This window comes from Bombina bombina, chromosome 4, assembly GCF_027579735.1.
Source record: "Bombina bombina isolate aBomBom1 chromosome 4, aBomBom1.pri, whole genome shotgun sequence".
NCBI lineage: Eukaryota > Metazoa > Chordata > Amphibia > Anura > Bombinatoridae > Bombina > Bombina bombina.
This window is the reverse complement of record NC_069502.1, coordinates 1,047,252,677-1,047,279,094: the sequence shown is the minus strand read 5'-3', so window position 1 is coordinate 1,047,279,094 and position 26,418 is coordinate 1,047,252,677. Positions and strand designations below refer to the sequence as shown.

Here is a 26,418-nt window from a genome sequence, read left to right as displayed (position 1 = left end):
CTTTTTAGGCTTCCAGATAGATTCAGTGTCCATGACTCTGTCTCTAACAGACAAGAGATGTTTAAAATTGGTTGCAGCATGCCGGCTCCTTCAGTCTCAGTCATTCCCTTCAGTCACTATGTGCATGGAAGTTTTAGGTCTCATGACTGCAGCATCGGACGCAATCCCCTTTGCTCGTTTTCACATGAGACCTCTACATCTTTGTATGCTGAATCAATTGTGCAGGGATTATACAAAGATATCACAATTAATATCCTTGAATCCCAATGTACGACACTCTGACATGGTGGATAGATCACCATCGTTTGGTTCAAGGGGCTTCTTTTGTTCACCCAACCTGGACTGTGATCACAACAGATGCAAGTCTTTCAGGTTGGGGAGCTGTTTGGGGATCTCTGACAGCACAAGGGGTTTGGAAATCTCAAGAGGCGAGATTAACAATACATTTTTTAGAACTCTGTGCAATTCTCAGGGCTCTTCAGTTCTGGCCTCTGCTAAAGAGAGAACTGTTCATTTGTTTTCAGACAGACAATATCACAACTGTGGCTTATGTCAATCATCAGGGTGGGACTCACAGTCCCCAAGCTATGAAAGAAGTATCTCGGATACTTGCCTGGGCGTAATCCAGCTCCTGTCTAATCTCTGCAGTGCATATCCCAGGCGTAGACAATTGGGAGGCGGATTATCTCAGCCGCCAGACTTTACATCCAGGGGAGTGGTCTCTCCATCCAGATGTGTTTTCTCCGATTGTTCAGATGTGGGGGCTTCCAGAGATAGATCTCATGGCCTCTCATCTAAACAAGAAACTTCCCAGATACCTGTCCAGGTCCAGGGATGTTCAGGCGGAAGCAGTGGATGCGCTGACAATCCCTTGGTGTTATCAACCTGCTTACATCTTCCCGCCTCTAGTTCTCCTTCCAAGAGTGATCTCCAAAATCATTATGGAACAGTCTTTTGTGTTGCTGGTGGCTCCAGCATGGCCACACAGATTTTGGTATGCGGATCTGATTCGGATGTCCAGTTGCCTGCCTTGGCCACTTCCGTTACGGCCGGACCTACTATCTCAAGGTCCGTTTCTCCATCAGGATCTCAAATCATTAAATTTGAAGGTATGGAAATTGAATGCTTAGTTCTAAGTCATAGAGGTTTCTCTGACTCAGTGATTAATACTATGTTACAAGCTTGTAAATCTGTCTCTAGGAAGATTTATTATAGAGTTTGGAAGACTTACATTTCATGGAGTTCTTCTCATAAATTCTCCTGGCATTCTTTTAGAATTCCTAGAATTTTACAGTTCCTTCAGGATGATTTGGATAAGGGTTTGTCTGCAAGTTCCTTGAAAGGACAAATCTCCGCTCTTTCTGTTTTATTTCATATAAAAATTGCTATACTTCCTGATATTCACTGTTTTGTACAGGCTTTAGTTCGTATTAAGCATGTCATTAAATCAATTTCTCCTCCTTGGAGTCTTAATTTGGTTCTGAAGGCTTTACAGGCTCCTCCATTTGAGCCTATGCATTCTTTGGACATTAAACTACTTTCCTGGAAAGTGTTGTTCCTTTTGGCTATCTCTTCTGCTAGAAGAGTTTCTGAGCTATCTGCTCTTTCTTGTGAGTCTCCTTTTCTGATTTTTCATCAGGATAAGGCAGTTTTGCGGACTTCTTTTCAATTTTTACCTAAGGTTGTGAATTCTAATAACATTAGTAGAGAAATTGTTGTCCCTTCCTTGTGTCCTAATCCTAAGAATTCTTTGGAGAGATCCTTACATTCTTTGGATGTGGTAAGAGCTTTGAAATATTATGTGGCAGCTACTAAAGATTTCAGGAAGACTTCCAGTCTATTTGTTTTATTTTCTGGTCCTAGGAAAGGTCAGAAGGTTTCTGCTATTTCCTTGGCTTCTTGGTTGAAACTTTTGATTCATCAAGCTTATTTGGAGTCGGGTCAGGCCCCGCCTCAGAGAATTACAGCTCATTCTACTAGATCAGTCTCCACTTCGTGGGCTTTTAAGAATGAAGCTTCAGTTGATCAGATTTGCAAAGCGGCGACTTGGTCCTCTTTGCATACATTTACTAAATTCTACCGTTTTGATGTATTTGCTTCTTCGGAAGCAGTTTTTGGTAGAAAAGTTCTTCAGGCAGCTGTTTCGGTTTGATTCTTCTGCTTTTTTATTTAATTTTTTTTCTTAAAAAAATGAAAATAAACTTATTTTTTTGGGTTGTGGATTAATTTTTTCAGCGAAATATGGCTGTTTTTATTTTTATTCCTTCCCTCTCTTGTGACTCTTGAGTGGAAGACTCCACATCTTGGGTATTGATATCCCATATGTCACTAGCTCATGGACTCTTGCCAATTACATGAAAGAAAACATAATTTATGTAAGAACTTACCTGATAAATTAATTTCTTTCATATTTGCAAGAGTCCATGAGGCCCACCCTTTTAATGGTGGTTATGATTTTTTGTATAAAGCACAATTATTTCCAAATTTCCTTTGTTGATGCTTTCTACTCCTTTCTTTATCACCCCACTGCTTGGCTATTCGTTAAACTGAATTGTGGGTGTGGTGAGGGGTGTATTTATAGGCATTTTGAGGTTTGGGAAACTTTGCACCTCCTGGTTGGATTGTATATCCCATATGTCACTAGCTCATGGACTCTTGCCAATATGAAAGAAATGAATTTATCAGGTAAGTTCTTACATAAATTATGTTTTGTAAGAGTACTTTTAACAATGTTATACATTGTACAAAAAATACTGCCATTTAGGGCTCAAAACATTCTTGCAAAATTGCTTCCATATAGATCTCCAGAAACATTCAAACTACCTACCTAGGTAATCTCTTCAACAAAGGATACCAAGAGCATACCTCCCAACACTTCCCAGGGGCTTTCCAGGTGTGGGAGGTTAACAAGCTTGTGAGAAATGGCCAACCAGTATATTGTTGGCGGAGCCATGCAGGGAGTGGTGGGATTTCTGGAAAGCCACAAGTGGGACAATGAATGGCTGCTAGTGGGTAGCGGGCCAGACCTTCCAGCCGGGCACAATTCGGCAGGATGGTTGGTAGGTATGCAGGAAAACTAAGTAAATATGACAATACAAGTAAAATTGTATGCTCTATTGAAATTATGAATGAAAAAAAAATGTTTTTATGTCCCTTTAACAGTAATATTAAAACAATAAGCTACATCCAAAAGGTCCTATTTCTATTTATACCCTTTAGAGGTATAGCTCTCCTTCTTTAGCTATTTGTGATGCACAATCAATACAATGAAACTTACATAGAGAGCTTTAGTGCTCCCTATGTCTTATTATAAAAATATCAAGAATTGCTTCTTACTGCAATATTACCACTTCAAAGCTGTGAGATTTCACCAGTTCACAGCTACACATTTTTCACAAAGAGTAGAACTCTGTTTAATGCTTAATATTGGTGTCCATGTTTTTATCTTTCTTCAAAATAATATTTATTAGGTTCTCATTCTGTTATTTCTATTTATGACGTCTACAGAAATGGTGTCAGCTATAATCAAAATACTTATACCTTTAAAAGAATAAATTTAATTACATTCGCATTAGTTATTGAAACATTTATGCTTGGTTATATAACACTCTTTAGCCGTATCTGAATACTGCCGACATATTATAATCACATGACTAGTCACTTAAAACCAACAGATGTTTTTTTTCCGTGCTTTATCAAATTATTATCAGGTCAGTAAATTTCTATCATTAGAATTCACATATGTAAATTATATTTTTCTCTGATAGAGTTTAATTTTATAGATAGAGGAATAAGATACTAATTTAAGCAACTTCAAAGCATTTTTGAAAATATGTTAATATCTAGATGATTTATTTATTTTTTTCGGTTATCTTTTTATACTATTTATCATAAGTTGCTAATTTGCTGTCACTTTTTATACAAGCAATTTAAACTTATAAACATTAAAAATTAATAATTAGATATATTTGTTTCCAGGCAAAAAATAAATAAATAAGAAATAAATAAAAAGTACAAAGAACTTGACTTGATCATGAGCAATCATAATGTATTTATTTTCCTCTTTCAGTATGTACTTTTCCAGTGGATAAAGCAGAGCACCCTGAAGAAATGGTATGTAATCAAATCTTTCTATTATTCCCTGACTGCTTCATGATATAGAGATATTGATTTTTATATTGTTATTCTGCTTGCACATGCCAAAAAGGATATTATTTTTTAGTCACTTGTAAGCAGCTGATCTCTCTACTAACACGTTTAATAAATGCCTCTGTCTCCAAACTGTCTGCCTGCATCTTTCATTTCAATTTATGTTTCACATATTTTTGCCTTTCTATATCTATGTTCGTAGTTTTTTTTTAATTCACATTGAAAAATATTATTGATCGGTTGCATGTGGAGATTGCATCTGTACTGAATGGGCAAACAACATCCAGTTTTTTATGCATTTACAGGAGTACGTATGCACAGATGAATAAAATAATTTGGTAACATAAAACTTACAGATCCCCTTAAAAATATGGTTTAATTTTATGTTTTTAGTGAGTCTAGATATTGAGCACACTGTGGCTATAATATAGAAGAGATGCAATGCTTTAGGCTCATGCTTCAAGTGCATTGCAGTAAAACTATGTAATCGTTATTTATAGAGGAATAAAATAATAAAAATTCATTTTAAACAGCACTGAGCAACCAATCTCACGTGCAGAAAGCGTACTCATTTTGTTTCCACTTCCTCTTTGCTACTATAATGTGAAAAAGTATCTGCAATTCAAACAAAGATTATAGAATGGAGAATGATGGAACTCAGACACTGAAACTAGACACTTGTTTTATATTTGTATTTAGTAAATGGATATTCAGCGACTAATACCTGTTGCTCGTTCTCCCACTTTATTAATCACCATCTCTTAACAGGAAGCATCACTACACCTACTGCTTACTCACTACCTAACCCTTCATAAAGACTTTACAGAAATTTACACCATAGTATCTAAAGGGACATTCAAGTCAAAATAAACTTGTATGATTCAGACTTTGGGGTCAATTTATTAAATTATCATGTCCGTCTGGCATCGCTAAATGCTGACAGCATACACTGTTGTCATTTAACATTACATGTGCACAAACTCACAGGGTATAAGTATACTAGGGGTGAGGGGTGCTGTTCAAATGACGGGGGCCCTACCACAATTTTCACCTGGGGCCCAGTGAGTTCTAGTTACGCCTCTGTTCTGAACCCTTCCCTTCTACCCTCACGTATAATTCCTTTAGAATGTAAGCTCACAAGTCAATCTGTGCTGTCAATCATTTTATGTAAAGTTTTACAGCTAACAGTGACCCTCTACCCTTAATAATTTACAGTATTTTAGTCTGCAATTGTATACTCAATAATACAGTGCTGCATAATATATTGGAGCTGTATAAATAAATAATGATAAAAATAATTATTTGAGCTAGTGCATTCTGACAAATATATTACAAACAGCCATCTTGCTAGGAGGTCACCCACCTAGGGTATTTTCAGTGGTGGTTCTATGTTGGTGCTCTGCAACTTCAAAAGCACTTTTAGCGCTCCTGTTGAGCTGTGAAGGGCTCCACATGCACTGCCAAGCTTTGCTTTGTCTTTGAACCTTTTCACCACCTTTTTTAGCCCCCAAATGTTAAGTTCTAGAACCGCCACTGGGTGTTTTTTTTTATATTTATTTTAGGTTAGATGGTTAGCTATATTATGCATCTTATCTGTTATATGCAAATGATTAAGAAACATAAGTAGTAGCTGCTCCAAATATATTTTGACAGATTACAATAATTCAATAAGGTTTATAGAACACAGAACTGGAAGGTAGATAAGAACCAAAAGGCCCATCAAATATTACGTTACTTTTTTCTTTAATTGTTTACTGTTTAATTGAAATACAGCCCTTTCTCAAAAGTAATACTTATGATTTTATTGATAGTACAAAATATTAATGTTAAAAAATATAACCGTAGACAACTTCTCCAAACAGGCATTGCACTATCAGTAAAGCTATCTTACTGAAATATTTGAATATGTCAGCACCAGAAAATAAAGTAAATAGTCAGAAACATTAGGCAAGTCAGCCATATATCTAAAAGCAAATACCTCATATGTTACACATTTATTACTAGATCCTATGTGGCCCATTTTAAAATTAGTGACAAAAGTTTTTTTATAGTGCTTCCATTTCAGCCCAATCAGACTCATACCACTATTTATTGACAGCTCACTATATATATGTGTGTCATTAACTAATAGGGTTCCTTAATGCTGGCCACTATGAAAGCCAAAAAAGGATATTTAGACCCAAACCATATAACACAATTTTCTATTTTATAATGCATTAACCTTTCTGCCCCTCAATTATATTTGGTGACTGACCCTCCAGACATCAATTAGCCCTAACCACTGCTGTCCCTCTCATTATTCTCTAAAATCCCCTCCTCCATCATAAATAACCTTAAAGGGATAGTCAAGTCCAAAAAAAACTTCCATGATTCAAATAGGGCATGTAATTTTAAACAACTTTCCAATTTACTTTTATCACCAATTTTGCATTGTTCTTTTAGTATTTTTAGTTGAAAGCTAAACCTAGGAGGTTCAAAGCTAATTTCTTAGACCTTAAAGGGACATTAAACACTAAATACATGCTAGATAGAATGATGCATTCAAAGAAAAGATTAGTCCATGACTAACATGTAGATGTATATTTTAAAGTTTCATTAGTTGTTTAAAAAGTGACAAAATAAGTGTAAAGTTTTAGTGTCTATAAAACACTGGGAGCTGCCATGTTGTAACTTGTGTTACTTTCTCTGCTGTGGCCAATTAGGAACAGTTATACATAGGTCATTAGAGTGTGCAGCCAATGGTTGTGCTGGATTTAACAGTATTCTGCACTTCCATTTCTAACAGGAACTGAACAGCTCACAATTTCAGAATGGAATTACAGGCAAAGAGGACAAAATAAATAATGAAAGTATATTGCATAGTTGTTTTATATATACAATTTATCATTTTATATTACCATCTCAAAGTGTTTAATGTCCCTTTAAAGATCGTCTCTTTATTTGACAGTTTTTCAACACTAGAGGGCGTTAGTTTATGTGTTTCATATAGATAACATTGAGCTCATGCTCGTGATATTACCGAGGAGTGAGCACTAAGTGGTTAAAATGCAAGTCTGTCAAAAGAACTGAAATAAGGGGGCTAAATGCAGAGGCTTAGATACAAGGTAATCAAAGAGGTAAAACGTGTATTATTATAACTGTGTTGGTAATGCAAAACTGGGGAATGGGTAATTAAGGGATTATCTATCTTTTAAAACAACACAAATTCTAGTGTTGACTGTCCCTTTAAGTCTCAACCCACCCCCAAAACTTAAGCCACAAATTACAAAATATAAAATCCTCAACTAAGACAAAATAAACTAAGTAACCCCTACTAGACTCAAGAGAAACCATATGATAACTAATCCCATTTATACACACACAGCACAATAGTGGTCAACAGGATTGCATACTCTCCTTAAATTTACATTTGACAAATTAAAGAAGCTCCTTAAAGCAACAAAAAAATGCAATACATTAGTTGACCTATTAACTCTCGGCTAGATTACGAGTCTTGCGTTAGCCTTAAAAACGCAGCGTTAAGGGGTCCTAACGCTGCTTTTTAACGCCCCTTGGTATTACGAGTCAGGCAGGTACAGGTGTACCGCTCACTTTTTTCCCGTGATTTTAGCATACCGCAAATCCCCTTACGTCAATTGCGTATCCTATATTTTTAATGGGATTTTCCTAATGCCGGTATTACGATCGCTGGAAAAAGTGAGTGGTACACCCTCTCCTGTCCAGACGCCTAACGCATTTAAAAGTCAGTAGTTAAGAGTTTTATGGGCTAACGCCAGAACATAGAACTCTTAACTAAACTTCTACAAAGTACACTAACACCCATAAACTACCTATTAACCCCTAAACCGAGGCCCCCCCCACATCGTAAACACTATAATAAAATTATTTAACCCCTAATCTACCAACCAGACATCGCCGCCACTTTAATAAATGTATTAACTCCTAAACCGCCGCATTCCCGCCTCGCAAACACTAGTTAAATTTTATTAACCCCTAATCTGCCGTCCCTAACATCGCCAACACCTACCTAAATTTAATAACCCCTAATCTGCGGCCCACAACATCGCCGCCACTATAATAAATTTATTAACCCCTAAACCTAAGTCTAACCCTAACCCTAACACCCCCCTAACTTAAATATAATTTAAATAAATCTAAATACATTTACTATCATTAACTAAATTATTCCTATTTAAAACTAAATACTTACCTGTAAAATAAACCCTAAGCTAGCTACAATATAACTAATAGTTACATTGTAGCCATTTTAGGATTTATATTTATTTTACAGGCAACTTTGTATTTATTTTAACTAGGTACAATAGTTATTAAATAGTTATTAACTATTTAATAACTACCTAGCTAAAATAAATACAAAAGGACCTGTAAAATAAACCCTAACCTAAGTTATAATTACACCTAACACTACACTATAATTAAACTAATTACCTAAACTACCTACAATTAATTACAATTAATTTAAATAAACTAAATTACGAAAAAAAACACACAAAAGTTTAGAAAATAAAAAGAGAATTACAATTTTTTTAAGCTAATTACACCTACTCTAATCCCCCTAATAAAATAAAAAAGCCCCCCAAAATAAAACAATTCCCTACCCTATACTAAATTACAAATAGCCCTTAAAAGGGCCTTTTGCGGGGCATTGCCCCAAAGTAATCAGCTCTTTTACCTGTAAAAAAAAAAGACAATATCCCCCCCAAAATTAAAACCCACCACCCACATACCCAACCCTACTCTAAAACCCACCCAATCCCCCCTTAATAAAACCTAACACTACCCCCTTGAAGATCACCCTACCTTGAGATGTCTTCACCCAGCCGGGCACAAGTGGACCTCCAGAGGGGCAGAAGTCTTCATCAGATCCGGCCAGAAGAGGACATCCAGACAGGCAGAAGTCTTCATCCAGGCGGCATCTTCTATCATCTTCCATCCGGAGCGGGTCCATCTTGAAGACATTCGACGCAGAGCATCCTCTTCCTTCTTGATTCGATGACTGAATGAAGGTTCCTTTAAGTGACGTCATCCAAGATGGCGCCCCTTCAATTCCGATTGGCTGATAGAATCCTATCAGCCAATCGGAATTAAGGTAGGAAAAATCCTATTGGCTGATCCAATCAGCCAATAGGATTGAGCTCACATTCTATTGGCTGTTCCAATCAGCCAATATAATGCGATCTCAATTCTATTGGCTGATTGCTTAAGCCAATAGGATTTTTCCTACCTTAATTCCGATTGGCTGATAGGATTCTATCAGCCAATCGAAATTGAAGGGACGCCATCTTGGATGATGTCACTTAAAGGAACCTTCATTCAGTTGTTGGATCAAGAAGGAAGAGGATGCTCCGCGTCAGATGTCTTTATTAAATTAGTTTAATTATAGTGTAGTGTTAGGTGTAATTGTAACTTAGGTTAGGGTTTATTTTACAGGTCCTTTTGTATTTATTTTAGCTAGGTAGTTATTAAATAGTTAATAACTATTTAATAACTATTGTACCTAGTTAAAATAAATACAAAGTTGCCTGTAAAATAAATATAAATCCTAAAAACTATTAGTTATATTGTAGCTAGCTTAGGGTTTATTTTACAGGTAAGTATTTAGTTTTAAATAGGAATAATTTAGTTAAAGGGACAGTCAAGTCCAAAAAAAACTTTCATGTTTCAAATAGAGCATTTAATTTTAAACAACTTTCCAATTTACTTTTATCACCAATTTTGCTTTGTTCTTTTGGCATTCTTAGTTGAAAGCTGGACCTAGGAAGGCTCATATCATAATTTCTAAGCCATTGAAGGCCGCCTCTAATCACATGTTTTTGTATTTGCTTTTCACAGCAGGGGAGAGCTAGTTCAGGTAAACCCTATAGATAACATTGTGAGCACGCCCGTGGATTGTGGCAGACACTGCACTAATTGGCTAAAATGAAAGTCAATAGATAATAAATAAAATGTCATGTGATAGGGGGCTGTCAGTAGATGCTTAGATACAAGTTAATCACAGAGGTAAAAAGGGAATTATTATAACTGTGTTGGTTATGCAAAACAGGGGAATGGGTAATAAAGGGATTATCTATCTTTTAAAACAACAAAAATTCTGGTATTGACTGTCCCTTTAATTATAGTAAATTTATTTAGATTTATTTAAATTATATTTAAGTTAGGGGGTGTTTGGGTTAGGGTTAGACTTAGGTTTAGGGGTTAATAAATTTATTATAGTGGCGGTGACGTTAGCAGCGGCAGATTAGGGGTTAATAAATTTATTATAGTTGCGGCAACTTGGGGGGGCAAATTAGGGGTTAATAAATAAAATGTAGGGTTTGGCAATGTTGGGGGCAGCAGATTAGGGGTTCATAGGGATAATGTAGGTGGTGGCGGTGTCCGGAGCGGCAGATTAGGGGTTAATAAATATAATGTAGGTGTTAGCGAAGTCGGGGGAGGCAGATTAGGGGTAAATAAGTGTAAAATTAGGGGTGTTTAGACTCAGGGTTCATGTTAGGGTGTTAGGTGCAGACATAAAAAGTATTTCCCCATAGGAAACAATGGTGCTGCATTAGGAGCTGAACGCTGCTTTTTACAGGTGTTTTTTTTTCAGCCAGCTAAGCCCCATTGTTTCCTACGGGGAAATCGTGCACAAGCACGTTTAGCCAGCTTACCGCTACCGTAAGCAACACTGGTATTGAGAAGAGATGTGGAGCTAAATTCTGCTCTACGCTCACCTTTTTGCGGCTTACGCCAAGTTTAAAAAAACCTGTAATACCAGCGTTACTTTATGTGAGCGGTGAGCTGAAACTAAGCGTTAGCAACGCACCCTTGTTACCGCAAAACTCGTAATGTTGACGAATGATAATTACAGTTTGAAGGCCTATGGTTAAATATTTAGTTTTTTCCTTAAAGGGACATTAAAGGCAAAAAATAATGTTACATTATTCTGCACATAGTGCAGAATTATGTAACATTATCTTAGCGACAGCTTTAAAAATCTAAAGATTTTAGAGATTTTACTCCTCAAAGTTGCACTTACCTGGTCTCCTCTCCAGGCTCTTCTGATTGTCTCTTTTTTTTCTTCAAAGGTGCTTTGCGGGTGCACTGTCTAATCACAGAGTGCTCGATCGCGCTATTGAACTGAAAGCTTTAATTCTTTTATAAAAGTAGTCCCTCCTAATTAACAAATCATATTTAAATGTTGCTAACATGGGGGGGGGGGGGCATTTATTTACTAATTAGTCTAATTAAGAATATTCACATCTCACACTTATGGTTTAAGAAGGGTAACAAGCTAGATGGAAAATATAATTAAAAACCATTTTGTTGTAATAAATAATGATATAAAAGCAGCATGATAAGGTAAACAGATTTATCAAATTAAAATTCTCAAATTTTATAATAATGCAGCTAGCACAATTGTGAATTTTAACATTTCCAAAGAGGGTTTACTTATGTTATATATCAATAATTTAAATTGGAATGGCAATACCAATTTAACTAGTGATATATTTATATCAGTTTTATTGGAAAATAGTGTCTGTAACCGAACCAATAAAGATATGTTCAAGGATAATATCAACATATTGCTTTAGGATGAAATAAAAAGCCCAAGTCACTTATTCCTTATAATCATCCACAGACACAGAAGACTGATCTAGCACATCTAGGTTATTGTAGTACTTATATGATATAAATATAATCTGCTCTATAGAATACATTTAAGAAGCTGCAAGTCATATGGTTATGGGGGGTTTTTCCTGCCAGGTGTTTGTCAGGCTAACAAATCTTTACCAAGCTCCATTGCTCCATGTTCACCAAAACTGATTGCAATAAGGTGATCACATTATTTTGCCTCTGAGTAATAAAGTCTTTCTACTGCATTTAATTTTTTTTTTTAATAATTTTCAACGACAAACTATCAGTTATTAGTAATTTTTCTTTCATGATCAAATTTTGTTTGTTATAAAAAATAATGAAGCCCAAGAAGCAAAAAGAGGCTGCTTCTTGGGTGGTAACTAGCCATAGAGCAAGCTATTATGCTATTGTTCGTTCCCAGGTTGAGCGCTTCTCTCTTTTTATTTATGCAAATTATGACATTTTGGGAAGTCTCCCTAAGTGTGATGCGGGAATCCAGACGTGGACCCGTTGCTCAGTGTGCCTAGAGGGATATGACTGCACCTCACTGATGAGGCCCACAATAGGCCGAAACGTACGTCTGGGGTTTTGCTATTTCTCTTGTTCACAGTGGGATTGCCTGGTATTTCGGGGCTGGACTGTACTGTGAAGTCAGGATCAGACTGATATGCTTCAGGAAAGTTCTTCTCTGTGAAAGGCACATGTTGAGCAAAAAGAGGCTGCTTCTTGGGTGGTCACTAGCCATAGAGCAAGCTATTATGCTATTGTTCGTTCCCAGGTTGAGCGCTTCTCTCTTTTTATTTATGCAAATTATGACATTTTGGGAAGTCTCCCTAAGTGTGATGCGGGAATCCAGACGTGGACCCGTTGCTCAGTGTGCCTAGAGGGATATGGCTGCACCTCACTGACGAGGCCCACAATAGGCCGAAACGTACGTCTGGGGTTTTGCTATTTCTCTTCTTTAGAGAGGGATTGCCTGGTATTTTGGGGCTGGACTGTACTGTGAAGTCAGGATCAGACTGATATGCTTCAGGAAAGTTCTTCTCTGTGAAAGGCACATGTTGAGCAAAAAGAGGCTGCTTCTTGGGTGGTAACTAGCCATAGAGCAAGCTATTATGCTATTGTTCGTTCCCAGGTTGAGCGCTTCTCTCTTTTTATTTATGCAAATTATGACATTTTGGGAAGTCTCCCTAAGTGTGATGCGGGAATCCAGACGTGGACCCGTTGCTCAGTGTGCCTAGAGGGATATGGCTGCACCTCACTGACGAGGCCCACAATAGGCCGAAACGTACGTCTGGGGTTTTGCTATTTCTCTTGTTCAGAGAGGGATTGCCTGGTATTTCGGGGCTGGACTGTACTGTGAAGTCAGGATCAGACTGATATGCTTCAGGAAAGTTCTTCTCTGTGAAAGGCACATGCTGAGCAAAAAGAGGCTGCTTCTTGGGTGGTCACTAGCCATAGAGCAAGCTATTATGCTATTGTTCGTTCCCAGGTTGAGCGCTTCTCTCTTTTTATTTATGCAAATTATGACATTTTGGGAAGTCTCCCTAAGTGTGATGCGGGAATCCAGACGTGGACCCGTTGCTCAGTGTGCCTAGAGGGATATGGCTGCACCTCACTGACGAGGCCCACAATAGGCCGAAACGTACGTCTGGGGTTTTGCTATTTCTCTTGTTCAGAGAGGGATTGCCTGGTATTTCGGGGCTGGACTGTACTGTGAAGTCAGGATCAGACTGATATGCTTCAGGAAAGTTCTTCTCTGTGAAAGGCACATGTTGAGCAAAAAGAGGCTGCTTCTTGGGTGGTAACTAGCCATAGAGCAAGCTATTATGCTATTGTTCGTTCCCAGGTTGAGCGCTTCTCTCTTTTTATTTATGCAAATTATGACATTTTTGGAAGTCTCCCTAAGTGTGATGCGGGAATCCAGACGTGGACCCGTTGCTCAGTGTGCCTAGAGGGATATGGCTGCACCTCACTGACGAGGCCCACAATAGGCCGAAATGTACGTCTGGGGTTTTGCTATTTCTCTTGTTCAGAGAGGGATTGCCTGGTATTTCGGGGCTGGACTGTACTGTGAAGTCAGGATCAGACTGATATGCTTCAGGAAAGTTCTTCTCTGTGAAAGGCACATGTTGAGCAAAAAGAGGCTGCTTCTTGGGTGGTAACTAGCCATAGAGCAAGCTATTATGCTATTGTTCGTTCCCAGGTTGAGCGCTTCTCTCTTTTTTTTATGCAAATTATGACATTTTGGGAAGTCTCCCTAAGTGTGATGCGAGAATCCAGACGTGGACCCGTTGCTCAGTGTGCCTAGAGGGATATGGCTGCACCTCACTGACGAGGCCCACAATAGGCCGAAACGTACGTCTGGGGTTTTGCTATTTCTCTTGTTCAGAGAGGGATTGCCTGGTATTTCGGGGCTGGACTGTACTGTGAAGTCAGGATCAGACTGATATGCTTCAGGAAAGTTCTTCTCTGTGAAAGGCACATGTTGAGAAAAAAGAGGCTGCTTCTTGGGTGGTAACTAGCCATAGAGCAAGCTATTATGCTATTGTTCGTTCCCAGGTTGAGCGCTTCTCTCTTTTTATTTATGCAAATTGTGACATTTTGGGAAGTCTCCCTAAGTGTGATGCGGGAATCCAGACGTGGACCCGTTGCTCAGTGTGCCTAGAGGGATATGGCTGCACCTCACTGATGAGGCCCACAATAGGCCGAAACGTACGTCTGGGGTTTTGCTATTTCTCTTGTTCACAGAGGGATTGCCTGGTATTTCGGGGCTGGACTGTACTGTGAAGTCAGGATCAGACTGATATGCTTCAGGAAAGTTCTTCTCTGTGAAAGGCACATGTTGAGCAAAAAGAGGCTGCTTCTTGGGTGGTAACTAGCCATAGAGCAAGCTATTATGCTATTGTTCGTTCCCAGGTTGAGCGCTTCTTTCTTTTTATTTATGCAAATTATGACATTTTGAGAAGTCTCCCTAAGTGTGATGCGGGAATCCAGACGTGGACCCTTTGCTCAGTGTGCCTAGAGGGATATGGCTGCACCTCACTGACGAGGCCCACAATAGGCTGAAACGTACGTCTGGGGTTTTGCTATTTCTCTTGTTCAGAGAGGGATTGCCTGGTATTTCGGGGCTGGACTGTACTGTGAAGTCAGGATCAGACTGATATGCTTCAGGAAAGTTCTTCTCTGTGAAAGCCACATGTTGAGCAAAAAGAGGCTGCTTCTTGGGTGGTAACTAGCCATAGAGCAAGCTATTATGCTATTGTTCGTTCCCAGGTTGAGCGCTTCTCTCTTTTTATTTATGCAAATTATGACATTTTGGGAAGTCTCCCTAAGTGTGATGCGGGAATCCAGACGTGGACCCGTTGCTCAGTGTGCCTAGAGGGATATGGCTGCACCTCACTGACGAGGCCCACAATAGGCCGAAACGTACGTCTGTGGTTTTGCTATTTCTCTTGTTCAGAGAGGGATTGCCTGGTATTTCGGGGCTGGACTGTACTGTGAAGTCAGGATCAGACTGATATGCTTCAGGAAAGTTCTTCTCTGTGAAAGGCACATGTTGAGAAAAAAGAGGCTGCTTCTTGGGTGGTAACTAGCCATAGAGCAAGCTATTATGCTATTGTTTGTTCCCAGGTTGAGCGCTTCTCTCTTTTTATTTATGCAAATTGTGACATTTTGGGAAGTCTCCCTAAGTGTGATGCGGGAATCCAGACGTGGACCCGTTGCTCAGTGTGCCTAGAGGGATATGGCTGCACCTCACTGATGAGGCCCACAATAGGCCGAAACGTACGTCTTGGGTTTTGCTATTTCTCTTGTTCACAGAGGGATTGCCTGGTATTTCGGGGCTGGACTGTACTGTGAAGTCAGGATCAGACTGATATGCTTCAGGAAAGTTCTTCTCTGTGAAAGGCACATGTTGAGCAAAAAGAGGCTGCTTCTTGGGTGGTAACTAGCCATAGAGCAAGCTATTATGCTATTGTTCGTTCCCAGGTTGAGCGCTTCTCTCTTTTTATTTATGCAAATTATGACATTTTGGGAAGTCTCCCTAAGTGTGATGCGGGAATCCAGACGTGGACCCGTTGCTCAGTGTGCCTAGAGGGATATGGCTGCACCTCACTGACGAGGCCCACAATAGGCCGAAACGTACGTCTGGGGTTTTGCTATTTCTCTTGTTCAGAGAGGGATTGCCTGGTATTTCGAGGCTGGACTGTACTGTGAAGTCAGGATCAGACTGATATGCTTCAGGAAAGTTCTTCTCTGTGAAAGGCACATGTTGAGCAAAAAGAGGCTGCTTCTTGGGTGGTAACTAGCCATAGAGCAAGCTATTATGCTATTGTTCGTTCCCAGGTTGAGCGCTTCTCTCTTTTTATTTATGCAAATTATGACATTTTGGGAAGTCTCCCTAAGTGTGATGCGGGAATCCAGACGTGGACCCGTTGCTCAGTGTGCCTAGAGGGATATGGCTGCACCTCACTGACGAGGCCCACAATAGGCCGAAACGTACGTCTGGGGTTTTGCTATTTCTCTTGTTCAGAGAGGGATTGCCTGGTATTTCGGGGCTGGACTGTACTGTGAAGTCAGGATCAGACTGATATGCTTCAGGAAAGTTCTTCTCTGTGAAAGGCACATGTTGAGCAAAAAGAGGCTGCTTCTTGGGTGGTAACTAGCCATAGAGAAAGCTATTATGCTATTGTTCGTTCCCAGGTTGAGCGCTTCTCTCTTTTTATTTATGCAAATTATGACATTTTGGGAAGTCTCCCTAAGTGTGATGCGGGAATCCAGACGTGGACCCGTTGCTCAGTGTGCCTAGAGGGATATGGCTGCACCTCACTGACGAGGCCCACAATAGGCCGAAACGTACGTCTGGGGTTTTGCTATTTCTCTTGTTCAGAGAGGGATTGCCTGGTATTTCGGGACTGGACTGTACTGTGAAGTCAGGATCAGACTGATATGCTTCAGGAAAGTTCTTCTCTGTGAAAGGCACATGTTAAGCAAAAAGAGGCTGCTTCTTGGGTGGTAACTAGCCATAGAGCAAGCTATTATGCTATTGTTCGTTCCCAGGTTGAGCGCTTCTCTCTTTTTATTTATATTAGTTAAATATTATTGACCCCTAATCTGCCGTCCCTAACATCGCCGCCACCTACCTACATTTATTAACCCCTAATCTGCCGCCCCCAATGTCGCCGCCACTATATTAAATGTATTAACCCCTAAACCTAAGTCTAACCCTAACACCCCCTAACTTAAATATAATTACAATAAATCTAAATAAAATTACTACAATTACCTAAATAATTCCTATTTAAAACTAAATTCTTACCTATAAAATAAACCATAAGCTAGCTACAATATAACTAATAGTTACATTGTAGCTAGCTTAGGGTTTATTTTTATTTTACAGGCAACTTTGTATTTATTTTAACTAGGTACAATAGTTATTAAGTAGTTATTAACTATTTAATAACTACCTAGTTAAAATAAAGACATATTTACCTGTAAAATAAAACCTAACCTAAGTTACACTAACACCTAACACTACACTACAATTAAATAAATTAACTAAATTAAATACAATTAATTACAATTAAATAAAATTATCTAAGGTACGGAAAAAACAAACACTAAATTACAGAAAATAATAAAATAATTACAAGATTTTTAAACAAATTACACCTACTCTAATCCCCCTAACAAAATAAAAAAGCCCCCCAAAATAAAAAAGCCCTACCCTACACTAAATTACAAATAGCCCTTAAAAGGGCCTTTTGTGGGGCATTGCCCCAAAGTAATCAGCTCTTTTACCTGTAAAAAAAAAAGTACAAATACCCCCCCAACATTAAAACCCACCACCCACACAACCAACCCTACTCTAAAACCCACCAAATCCCCCTTTAAAAAAAAACTAACACTAACCCCTTGAAGATCACCCTACCATGACACGTCTTCACCCAACCGGGCAGAAGTGGTCCTCCAGACGGGCAGAAGTCTTCATCCAAGCCGGGCAGAAGAGGTCCTCCAGACGGGCAGAAGTCTTCATCCAGAAAGCATCTTCTATCTTCATCCATCCGGCGCGGAGCAGGTCCATCTTCAAGACATCCAACGCGGAGCATCCTCTTCATCCGACTGCCAACGACTGAATGAAGGTTCCTTTAAGTGACGTCATCCAAGATGGCGTCCCTTCAATTTCCGATTGGCTGATAGAATTCTATCAGCCAATCGGAATTAAGGTAGAAAACAATTCTATAGGCTGATGCAATCAGCCATTAGGATTGAAGTTCAATCATATTGGCTGATCCAATCAGCCAATAGGATTGAGCTTGCATTCTATTGGCTGTTCCAATCAGTCAATATGATTCAGCTTGCATTCTATTGGCTGTTCCAATCAGCCAATAGAATGCAAGCTCAATCCTATTGGCTGATTGCATCAGCCAATAGGATTTTTTCTACCTTAATTCCTATTGGCTGATAGAATTCTATCAGCCAATCAGAATTGAAGGGACGCTATGTTGGATGACGTCACTTAAAGGAACCTTCATTCAGTTGACGGCCGTCGGATGAAGAGGATGCTCCGCGTTGGATGTCTTGAAGATAGACCCGCTCCGCGCCGGATGGATGAAGATAGAAGATGCCGTCTGGATGAAGACTTCTGCCCATCTGGAGGACCTCTTCTGCCCAGTTGGATGAAGACTTCTGCCCGGTTGGGTGAAGATGCCTCACGGTAGGGTGATCTTCAAGGGGTTAGTGTTAGGTTTTTTTTAAGGGGGTATTGGGTAGGTTTTAGAGTAGGGTTGGTCACGTGGGTGGTCGGTTTTAATGTTGGGGGGTATTTGTACTTTTTTTTTACAGGTAAAAGAGCTGATTACTTTGGGGCAATGCCCCGCAAAAGGCCCTTTTAAGGGCTATTTGTAATTTAGTGTAGGGTAGGGCTTTTTTTATTTTGGGGGGCTTTTTTATTTTGTTAGGGGGATTAGAGTAGGTGTAATTAGTTTAAAAATCTTGTAATTATTTTATTATTTTCTGTAATTTAGTGTTTGTTTTTTTCGTACTTTAGATAATTTTATTTAATTGTAATTAATTGTGTTTAATGTAGGGAATTAATTTAATTGTAGTGTAGTGTTAGGTGTTAGCGTAACTTAGGATAGGTTTTATTTTACAGGTACATTTGTCTTTATTTTAACTAGGTAGTTATTAAATAGTTAATAACTATTTCATAACTATTCTACCTAGTTAAAATAAATACAAAGTTGCCTGTAAAATAAAAAAACCCTAAGATAGCTACAATGTAACTATTAGTTATATTGTAGCTATCGTAGGGTTTATTTTATAGGGTAAGTATTTAGTTTTAAATAGGAATAATTTAGTTAATTATAGTAATTTTATTTAGATTTATTTAAATTATATTTAAATTAGGGGGTGTTAGGGTTAGACTTAGATTTAGGGGTTAATACATTTAATATAGTGGCGGCAACGTTGGGGGCGGCAGATTAGGGTTTAATAAGTGTAGGTAGGTTGCGGCGACATTGGGGGCGGGAGATTAGGGGTTAATAAGTATAATGTAGGTGTTGGCGATGTTGGGGGCAGCAGATTAGGGGTTAATAAGAATAATGTAGGTGTTGGCGATGTCTGGGGCAGCAGATTAGGGGTTAATAAGTGTAAGATTAGGGGTGTTTAGACTCGGGGTTCATGTTAGGGTGTTAGGTGTAAACATAAAATGTGTTTCCCCATAGGAATCAATGGGGCTACATTACTGAGATTTACGCTGCTTTTTTGCAGGTGTTAGACTTTTTCTTAGCCGTCTCTCCCCATTGATGTCTATGGGGAAATCGTGCACGAGCATGTGCGACCAGCTCACCGCTCACTTAAGTAGTGCTGGTATTGAAGTGCGGTATGGAGCACAAGTTTGCTCTACGCTCACTTCTTGTCTTTTAACGCTGGGTTTGTAAAAACCTGTAATACCAGCGCTGCAGGTAAGTGAGCGGTGATAAAAAAAACTGCATGGTAGCACCGCATAGCTCATAACGCAAAACTTGTAATCTGGCCTTTAGTTTGTTAAAAGATAGACAGTAGTTTTATTTATAGGGCTGCATTAAAAGAAAGGAGTTGTTACAATTGATGTTCCTGAGCGGTCCCTTCTTGGGCCTGTTTTGTTTAATATATTTATAGTGGGCTTCATGGTAAGATTGTTTCTTTAGGCAGATAAAACAACAATTTGAAGCAGAGTTGACTTTACTTAAAGGGTGAATCAAATATGTAGTGATATTTGAAAAAAACGGAGCATTGAACAAAGGAGCGGGCTCTAAAATGTAAATCATGCCACTTTGATCACCAGCTAGGCCTCACCAAAAGACTGTGTACAGTTCTGGAGAACATATCTGAAGATAAATTGAGAAACTGAGAAAAGAGAATGAAGCAAATTTAATGAAAGAAATATGTGGGTTTCATGTTCTTTTAAAATGTACAGCTTAGAGGATAGAAGGGTGATAAATTAGTACATTAGGGGCCATAATAAAGCTGACAATGAAAGTATCAGCAACAGCAGAACATGATCTCATGTTGGTGGGTAGCAGATTCAGGAGTAATTTGCAGAAGTTCTTCTTCATAAACTATAACGAAATTCTAAAATGGCCCTGAAATGCATAAAGCTATCCTAAGAATTAGTGTAGAGTGGCAATTAAATAAAAATATGTGAGGAACTGAACAACCTCCTCCAGATGTAGTAGATGTGAAAATTTTCTACCTTTGAAATCTGAAGAAAACAAGACAAAGGACTACATTGTACTGCAAAAGTAAACTGTCTAGTTGGTAGTAACCAACAATTGTATTGAAGTCTATGGCAATATTTGTGCTTATCAGTTGTATAGTTTGAAACCACAAAAAAAAAACTAACTTTATGTTGTCTTTCATGTGGAGAAAAGGCAACGCTAGTATATATTTAAATATAAACAGAACATTGTCTTCTATTTAAAGAACCTTGCAATGTAAAATATGCATAGCTACTAGCAATGTAGTTCTAACACGGTATCAGGTTAGCGCAAGATTGATAAGTGTTAGCTTTTTTTTTTTTTAAAGCATGCTCCATTAAAAGCTATACTGAGAAGAAGTTAATACAATCATGATATGCAAAGTCCAGAAGTTAGCATGCATAAGGTTTCACTCACGCCCAAACAATTTACTTTCAACTTCTAATATGTGCACTACTCCGCCCATGTTAATAATTTACTTTGAGTTGTGTTCGTGGACAAGCGGGGGAAAAAATAGCGTGCCACTTGTAACATGGCCCAAAGTGGGGCAAAGTAGTGCAAAACAAGTACTGCCACCACCTGAACAAAAAGAAAGGACAGGGCTTGTGGACTCTTACCATCATAAAAAAATTAATATATCAGGTAAGAAAAACATTTTGTTTTCTTTCACCAGGGGGTGAGAGTCCACAAGTTATCACCGTGAATAGAAGGGAGGGGGACAAACAGTGAAGACAGAACATTACTATTCAGGCACTTTAGCTCGCAGAACTTTCCTGTCAAAGGCACCCTCAGAAGAAGCTTACAAAAATTGAAAAAACTTAGAAAAAGTGTGTAAAGAAGACCAAGTAGCTGGCTTACAAATATAATAAATAAAAGTCTCTTTATGAAAGGCCCAAGAAGTAGCAACTGCTCTAGTGAAATGAGCAGTAATGCGCCCAGGGGAAGTTATCCCTGCAAAACCAAAACAAAATAAGGCTTAAGTAACAGCTGTAACTTTCTGAGCTTTTTAAGGCCCAAAACATTTAACAAAAAGAGAAGAAGAAGGTCTGAAATATTTTGTGGCTTCAACATAATATTTGAGAGCACTTACAACATCCAAGTTGTAGAGAAGACGCTACATAGAATTCTTAGGAGCTGGACAAAAAGAAGTAACAATAATTTCCCGATTGATAGTATCTGTAGATAGTTACTACCTTAGGAAGAAAAAACTAGTGCGAAGAAGAGCCTTATCCTGATGAAAAGTCAGAAAAGGAGGTGTGCATCACAAAGCTGAAAGCTCAGAGACCCTTCTAGTCAAAGAATTAGCTAGAACAAAAAAAGCTAAAGGTCTAAATCATGCATTGACTCAAAAGGAGCAATTTGAAGAACCCAGTTAAGAATCCATGGAGGAAAAACTGAATGAATAACTGGTTTAATTCTGATCAGAGATTGAACAAAGGACTAAAAGTTAGGAATTTTAGCAATTTTTTTTATAAAATAATACAGAAAGATCCGAAATCTGACCCTTCAGGGAACTTGTTGATAAACCTTTATCTAGGCCTTCCTGCAGGAAATCAAGAACTCTAGGAATTGTAAAAGAATTCCAATGGTAAAGTTTGCGAGTATACATACAAATAAAGTTTTTCCAGGCCATATAGAAAAAGTCTGGTAATAGATTTCCTAGCCTGAATCAGGGTATCAATAACCTTGTCAGAAAAACATATCAGATACAGAATTAAGAGCTCAATTGCCAAATACAGAGTTTTGAAATTTTGATAAAAGAAAGATCCTTGAGAGAAAAGAGCCTCTCTTAGAGGAAGCCCCCAAGCTGGGCATAAAGACATCTGCACCAGATCAGCAAACCAAATCTTGCGAGGCCACGCTGGAGCATTAAGTATTTATTCTGGCTATCACTCTGGAAAGCAGCATAAACAGAGAACAAATTTAAATTAGGTTAAACGACCAAGGGACCACTAGGACATCTATCTGACTCACCTGAGGGTCCAGAGACCTGACACAATACTGAGGCATTTGTTCAAATGAGAAGCCATGCGATCTATCTCTGGCAGACCCAAACGTCTCACAATTTGGTTGAAAACTTTCTCATTCAGAGACCATTCCCCTGTGTGAAAATACTTGGAACTGAGAAATCCTGCCTCCCAATTGTTTACACCCGAAATGTGGATGGGAAAAATCCTGCAATGATGGCACTCTTCCAGAATGATGATGCAAGACACTTCCCTTATCAGTAAGGAACTGCAAGTTTCTCCCTGTTTATAGGCATAAGCCGCTGCTGTAACATTGCCTTACTGGAAACTCCAAAAAGATTCATGTCTGAGGTTGGACCAACTCTAGAGAGCCCTGAAGATTGCACACCTACTGAGGAGATTAAGCTCTCTGCACTCTCCAAGGTCCCCAGACTGCACCCCAATCTAACAGGCTGGCATCTGTGGAGATTACAATCCACACTGGTCAAAGAAAGAAGGGTCTGCCACCAAGTCGAGGACTGTCTTGTCTTGTGATCTAACAGAATCCTAAGAGATAGATCCTCTTGGTCCTCATTCCACTGATGCAGCATCTGCAATTGTAGGGCCTCAAGATGAAATCTGGCAAATGGATCTACATCTGAGGCAGCTATCATGAGACCCACAACTTTCATATACTGAGCACCGGATGGGAGAGGATTCAGCTGCAGTAGGGCACAGGCCTGTTGCAGCTTCAGTCTGCGCTGATCTGTCAGAGACTAAAACATAATCACGGAATCAATTATAAACCACCAAATAAAACACACCGATCTGAGGAGCTAATTACATTAGATCTATTAGTATCATTTGTTAAAGAGTATAATCCTAGGTGAGTTCAGTAGTGTGCATATGTCTTTATGCATCTGACAGCAGTGTTTGCATTGACTGCTAAAGACACATGCATGCTCCTGAGCAAAAGGATGCCAAGAGAACAAAGCAAAGTTGATAATAAAAGTACATTGGAAAATTGCATGCTATATCTCAGTGCTTTCCAAACTGTGTGTCGGGACACACTAGTGTGTCGGCAGCAGTGTGTAGGTGTGTCCCTGCTTCAGCACAATTTTTATTTTTTATTTTTGTTTTTGGGTTTCTGACTTTCCGCCTGCCTGCTACGCATATCACATGGTTGACATGTGATTGATACCTAGAGGGATACAGATCATCTTAACCTATTGGCGCAGCTCAGTGGGAACTGAAACTATTCCCGTTGGCGGCACATTGGCTCCTGACTGCACGTGTAGTCTCCTTAATTGGCTCGTGACTGCATGTGTAGTCTCCTTAATTGGCTTGTGACTGCATGTGTAGTCAGTGAGTGGGACAGCAGTGTGTTTGCAGCACAGGTAGTAGTCAGTCGGACTCACAGAGCTCTGAGGGCAGCAGCTTAAATGCTGAGCTGAAGTCAGTGGGGTTTTTTGGCAACTAGCTCCCAGTAGTGCATTGCTGCTCCTGCTCTTGATATATGGATAGGAAGTGGAAGCTTAAAAATGCTTAATGATAAAACGCGAGTGTCTTTATCTAATATTACACCAAATATTCAGAAACCGTGTTCATCCCATCAACCTCATACATCCCATTAAAATAGCAATTAGCCATTGGTGTTATTAAACTTTTTTTAATTCTTGCACATACATACTGTTACTTGTAAATACATTTAATTATTATATAATTTATGTATGTGTCTGTATCACTTAAAACAAGTTAGTTTCACCTCCTTTTTGCTAGTACAGCTGAATTACTGTGTCGCGAAATGATGTAGGTCTAAAAAGTGTGTCACTAACAGGACAAGTTTGGAAAGCTCTGCTCTATCTAAATCATGAATCTTTAATTTTGACTTTCTGTCCCTCTAAGTAAGCAGTCTGCACCCCAGCATCCATTGTAAACAAACATTTCAAAGTGAGATCAGTGTCAAAACTAGTCAAAATTAAACTTTCACAATTCAGATAGGGCATGCAATGTTAAACAACTTTCCAAATTACTTTCATCAAATTTGCTTTTTTCTTTTGGTATTCTTTGTCGAACACTAAACCAAGGAGGGCTCATAAACTGATTTCTAAGCCGTTGAAGGCCGCCTCTTATCTCAGTGCATTTTGACAGTTTTTCACAGTTAGACAGTGCTAGTCAATGTGTTCCATGTAGATAACTTTGTGCTCACTCCCGTGGAGTTATTTATGAGTCAGCACTAATTTGCTAAAATGCAAGTCTGTCAAAAGAACTGAAATAAGGGGTCAGTCTGCAGAGGCTTAGCTACAAGGTAATCACATAGGTAAAAAGTGTATTAATATAACAGTGTTGGTTATGAAATACTGGGGAATGGGTAATAAAGGAATTGTCTATCACTTTAAACAAAACAAATTTTCAAGTAGACTGTCCATTTAAAACCTCAGATCACTTATATAACTATTGCTGATTTTTGCTATTTATTTTGCTTTTAAGGCATCTCAACTCTGGTTTATTAAGCAGGCACCAATTTATTTACTGGTGGTCTTCCTTTGACATTTCAATGAGGTCATTACTGTAGCACAAATGAGCAATTACTTAGCCACAATAGTATTATAGAATCTTATTGGCTTTCAAAATGTGTTAGCAATTTAAATTTCCCTGCTGAGTTCTAGAGGAATATCCCTCTGCATATATAATACTTCCACTATCACCACATAAATAGTTTGGTACTGCCAACTTCCAGCAGTGTTTACAACAATATTGTAGTGGAAAGAAAAACAGGTGGCTACTGAGCTACAAAGAAAAAAGTTTATTCCAATAAAAATATATTAGTGAAAAAATAAGACACAACGAACCAATAGAGGGAAACAGCAGTCTTACATGTTTCGTGCACACTCGCGCTTAATCATAGATGCTCAATATATCAATATTGTAGTGTTTGTATTCATATAGTGCTCAAGATATTTGCATGCTAAGTTTCAACATCAGACACCAAAAGAAATAAGTACATTTGATAACTGAAGTAAACTAGAATCGTTAAATGTGCTATCTTAATCATTAATGTTTAATTTGGACACAGTTCAAATTATCTCTCATGTCAAATGTGCTCTCAACATTGAGATTACTCCATAAAAAATGATTTTCATGTTGAATTAGGAAAAGTAAATATTTACTTAGGCAAGCAAGCACACATGCCAGTCAAAGCAGCAAGTAAACTCAGACAGAATTCATTTTCTATTATAGTAACTTTAAAAAGATAGTGGAGTTCTATTCAACTCTTTCGCTAGTTGCGCTAAAAGTAAAAAAATTGTGCGCGTCGGGTTGCACTTGTATTACAAGTTGAAAGTAAAAAGTTATCACGCTCGTGCTAACCCGAAGCACGCAAACAGCTTACTTCTAGCACAATTAGAATAAATAAAACTTAACACAACCTAACACTCTACTCGCACGCTAACCCAAACTCGTGCTATCAAAGGCGCTAACCTGACATGAAGAGATCTCAATTTTAAAGCCCTTTACCTGCCTTTTTTTTTTCTAACAGCTGAGACCTCATATATTTCAGCACTTTTGTATGCAATTTTTTCCAATCATTTTTTATTAGTTGGTGTTATTATGAGTGTAACTGTACTTTTGTAATGTATTTTTGAAATGTTTTGTGAGACTTTTCTGTTTTGCGAAAACAGTTAACCACAGCTCTGAGTACACCCTATGAGTGTTAACTTGAATTGTGCAATTTAACCTGCATGCAAACAATCGCGAGAACCTGATATGGCTTGCGAGCAAAAATTTGCGCTCCACTTGTTATCTGGCCCTAAATACATTCTAGATATAATGATGACTTTAAACCAAAGATTACCCCGAGAATAACGTGCAAATTTAAAAAAAAAAGATATTTAGTTATTTAAATATTAAAGATATAATTGTAAACGTTTAGTGTCTATAAAGTG

The 26,418-nt window shown here is 38.5% G+C and overlaps 1 protein-coding gene across 1 annotated transcript in view; it reads left to right on the top strand.

Annotated features, from left to right (window-relative positions):
• CHGB (chromogranin B) overlaps window positions 1-26,418 on the top strand; it is a 143,761-nt gene that overhangs the window by 32,763 nt on the left and 84,580 nt on the right. The window contains exon 2 of the mRNA XM_053709336.1: window positions 4,070-4,113. Coding sequence (XP_053565311.1) covers window positions 4,070-4,113 — 44 coding nt within the window. The remainder of the gene's footprint in view (window positions 1-4,069; window positions 4,114-26,418) is intronic.